A 1282-nucleotide genomic window follows, 5' to 3' on the forward strand; every position below is an offset into this window, starting at 1 on the left:
CTGAAGGGGGCTGCAACCCTGTAGGTGGAACAACAATATGAACTAACCAGTACCCCCTGAGTTTGTGTCTCTAGCTGCATATGTAGCAGAAGATGGACTAATTGAACATCACTGGGAATAGAGGCCCCTTGGTCTTGCAAACTTTATATGACCCAGCACAAGGCAAGGCCTGGGCCAAGTAGTGGGAGTGGGTGGGTAGTGGAGCAGAGGTGGGGGGGGGGTATAGGAAACTTTCAGGATAGCATTTGAAATGTTAATAAAGAAAATAATAATAAAAAACTGAAAAAAAGCAAAATTATGTAAGTACATATTAAGTTTCAGTCAGCACATGGTGCTCTGAAAAAGCTGTTTTATGTATAATGAACATAGAACTAGAAAAGCAACAATTTTCTTCTCTTTTAAATTCTTTTTATAAAATGCATTCCTTTTATTAAAAAGAATAAATTTACTTGATAGATTGAATATAAACTTTATTTTCAAACCTTACAAGGCACAATGTATTTACAGTTCAATAAATGCCATAGTTGCATTCATATGAAAGACAAATTTTTATTTTAAAACCATCTTAATTTTTAAAATAAAAATAGAAGAGCAAAGAATAACATTAACTGGAATAACAGTAAATGACATGAACTGTGTTCAGCTTATTAACATTGTTGTTACATTTAAATTGCTCCACATGTTAAATTACTACATTGAGAAATGAAAGGAATTCCAATTTGGAAGTATATTAGAGGGGTGACAAAAATGCTGTCAATATTGTAACTTCACATTTTTTTTCTATTTTACAGAAAAAGAACATTTCTTATCAGTTCAGAAACCTGCCTAGGTTTCAAATAACGACCCCTCAGCTTTGACATAGCTGCTTTCATCTCTTTGTTTCTAAGAGTGTAGATAAGTGGGTTTAAAATGGGTGTGACACTGGTATAGAACACAGCAAGGGCTTTGTCAACTGAAGAGCCATTTAAGGGACATGCATAGATGAAAATGCATGGTCCAAAGAAAAGCACAACTACAATAATGTGAGCAGTTAGGGTGGATCGGGCCTTGGCCATGCTAGCAGAGGAGCGATTCCTAACAGTAATGAGAACCACAGTGTAGGAGATGACCAAGAAAACAAATGTACACACGATGAGAACTCCACTGTTTGCAACTATTAGTAAGCTAACAACATAAGTGTCTGTGCAAGCTAGCTTGGTCACCAGTGGGAGATCACAGAAAAAACTGTCCACCTGGTTAGGACCACAAAATGGCAAGTTAACAGTGAATGCCAACTGGCTCA

General features: G+C 36.5%; 1 protein-coding gene across 1 annotated transcript in view; it reads right to left on the reverse strand.

The window, feature by feature from the left end:
* Positions 1-785: 785 nt before the first annotated feature.
* The window catches only part of LOC110325768 (olfactory receptor 4K15-like), an 11637-nt gene continuing 11140 nt past the window's right edge, over positions 786-1282 (reverse strand). The window contains exon 2 of the mRNA XM_021203873.1: positions 786-1274. Coding sequence (XP_021059532.1) covers positions 786-1274 — 489 coding nt within the window. The remainder of the gene's footprint in view (positions 1275-1282) is intronic.

The sequence above is a fragment of the Mus pahari genome, chromosome 8, assembly GCF_900095145.1.
Source record: "Mus pahari chromosome 8, PAHARI_EIJ_v1.1, whole genome shotgun sequence".
NCBI lineage: Eukaryota > Metazoa > Chordata > Mammalia > Rodentia > Muridae > Mus > Mus pahari.